The sequence below is a fragment of the Egretta garzetta genome, unplaced genomic scaffold, assembly GCF_000687185.1.
Source record: "Egretta garzetta isolate BGI_Z169 unplaced genomic scaffold, ASM68718v1 scaffold69, whole genome shotgun sequence".
Taxonomy (NCBI): Eukaryota; Metazoa; Chordata; class Aves; order Pelecaniformes; family Ardeidae; genus Egretta; species Egretta garzetta.
The window spans coordinates 2414587-2417150 of NW_009260790.1; the positions used below are offsets into that span (position 1 = coordinate 2414587).

At 55.5% G+C, this 2564-nt stretch overlaps 1 protein-coding gene across 1 annotated transcript in view; it reads right to left on the reverse strand.

The window, feature by feature from the left end:
* Window positions 1–1065: 1065 nt before the first annotated feature.
* Window positions 1066–2564, reverse strand: part of CDA (cytidine deaminase) — a 2367-nt gene continuing 868 nt past the window's right edge. The window contains 2 exon segments of the mRNA XM_009646529.2: window positions 1066–1218; window positions 1898–1955. Coding sequence (XP_009644824.2) covers window positions 1105–1218; window positions 1898–1955 — 172 coding nt within the window. The 3' untranslated portion in view covers window positions 1066–1104.

Sequence of the window (2564 nt, forward strand, 5' to 3'; positions counted from 1 at the left end):
ACAGCCCGGAGCACGGCCCTGCCCTGGACATGGCATGTGCATGGCCCTGGGCATGGCACGGAGCACGGCACTGCCCTGGGCATGGCTTGTGCACAGCCCAGTGCACGGCACAGCACATGGCACCGAGCACAGCACTGCCCCGTGCAATGCAGGGCACAGCCCAGGACAAAGCTGGGCACAGCCCAAGCACAGCCAGGCAGGGCAGGAGGGCCCTGGCTACGTGGGCAGCCCTGCACTGGCCACGCTCCGGGCTATGCAGCGTCCTGGCCGTGTCCTGCCTATGCAGCCAGCAACCTCCTGCCCTGCCTGGCAGCACCACAGCCCCCGGGCCCCGCTTCCCTTTCCCTGTGATTCATCATTTGCAATGGCAGGAGAGAAACCAGGAGTGCTTTTATTTCGTTCGGGCATAGGCAGCAATGCCCAGTCCAGTGCTGGCTGGGAAATGTAACGCATTTGTTTTCCATTGTGCATAATTAAATTAATATTACAATCAGCAAACGGCATTACTCTGGAGACAAAACCCTCCAGAAGCCCTCAAAAACTCCTCTCCCTCTTCACTCCCACAAATGGAATAAAAGCAAAGAAAACAAGCTGGAGAGAAATGAGCAAAGGACATGCTCAGTGTGATAACTGTCCAGTTCCAGCAAATCACCTAATCTGAATTGGCTTATTAATAGCTGCTGGGGTTGATGGAGCCTTTTCTTTTTGCTTCTCATTTACAGCTGAAGAATTTAACATTTTCCCGAGCAATGATTTTGCATTGTTTGGAAGTGGTTTCTGTACCGACAAGCCTGAGCTTGAGCCGTGCACCAAACCCTTCTCCACCTGCAGGTTCCCCCCTTGACTACAGAAATATCTGGACACTTTTTTTCTAATAATGGGGAATTTCTACAATACGATTTCACCATTTCCCCAAGGTGAGGTGGGGCCGGCATCTGGAAATCAGCGCTGAATCAGAAGATGAGTGAGAGGAGTGGGTAACTTAACACTATAAATGCATTTCCCATTGCATCTTCCCCAAAAAGCCGCTTACATGCCAGGGAAATTAGAGGAAACCATCCTCCCCTGCTGCTGAAGGGCAAAGGCTGGCAGCGGCCATGCTGCTCACACCTTCTTCAGGTCCTCAGGGCCGAATGAGAGCGGCAGCAGCTCCTCCAGCCTCTTGACGATATAGGTGCCATCCGCTTTGGTCAGGTAGATGTCCCAGTCTGTGCCAAACTGGAGAAGAAGAGCAGAGAGAAATGCCCCATGCAAAACCTGTGCTTCTTCCTCAAATTACTCAAATAATCCTCTTTTTTAGCTGGGTTCACAGGGAGCACCCCACTCTATTGCATGTATCTTAGGGTGACTTTTCAACATCACCCGCCCTGGGGGGTATTTTGGGCTCAGATTTTGCAGTTTTGCCCTCCCCTGGGTGAGCCCTGGTGCCTCCAAACCTACCAAATCATAGAATCGTAGAATGTTTTGGGTTGAAGGGACCTTTAGAGGCCAAGCCCCACAGCCTGTTAAATATTAACCACACAAAAACCAGCTGTGGGTACCGGGGTGCTTGCAGGGAAGAGGGAGGCGAGAGCAGGACGGGCTCTGTGGGGAGCTCGGCTTTTGCAGGAAACCCCCCATTTTCAGGTTTGGCAGAGCCAGGTGACAGCTCTGGGGGCGAACTCTGCACCCGGCAGCTCCCAGTTAGAGTAAAACCCTCTGGGGAGGCCAGGTTAATGAATTACCACCGGGCACGGGGAGGAATACCCCTTTCCCAGCGGATAGTGGAATTTGAGGAGCCTGGAGCCAACCCTGAGGCTGGGGACGGGGGGTTGCAGCTCCCCTCTTTGCACCTCCAGGTGTTTTGGGGGGAGATGCCTGGGGTCAGGAGATGTGGGGGTCCCGCACGAGCCATTACCTCTCTCATCACTTGTCTGCAGGCACCGCAGGGCACAATGAAGTGGTCCCCCATGTCACTGCCAAAGGAGAAGGGCACAGAGCTCAGTCTTGTGGTCGGAGAAGGGGGGAACACCTGAAGAAGACCTTCATGCACCAATAAACATGGAGCCACAGCAGACTTTCCCCCCCAATTCCTCCAAAAAAACATGCAAAAACCTGCCTTCCCCCCCCAAAAAAAACGCTCCCGCTGCTGCAGCAGAAGCTGCCCTTAGGGCTCAGCGGGGGGGTTTCCCACTGCCCCCCGCCCCCATCTCGTCCCTCACCGTGCCGGCTCTCGACGCACCCTTACCTGGTGATGGCCATGGCCCTGAAGCTGGTGTGCCCCTCGGAGATGGCTTTCTGGATGGCAGTGCGCTCGGCGCACACCCCCAGGGTGTAGCAGGCGTTCTCCACGTTGCATCCTGCGGGGAAGCCCCCCGGCACCCGCTCAGCCACCCCAAACCCCTCCGGTTTCCCTCCGGGCGGGGTGGGAATTTGCAAAGAAAAGCCATTTTCCGTGTGCACCGCCTGATCCTGGGCTCTCGCCAACTCATTCCCCGCTTCCCCTATTTATTTCCCATATTTCCCCATCCGCTGCGATCTTTGGCTCACTCTGGGATGGCGGCTGCCAAGAGGCAGCCGGGGAC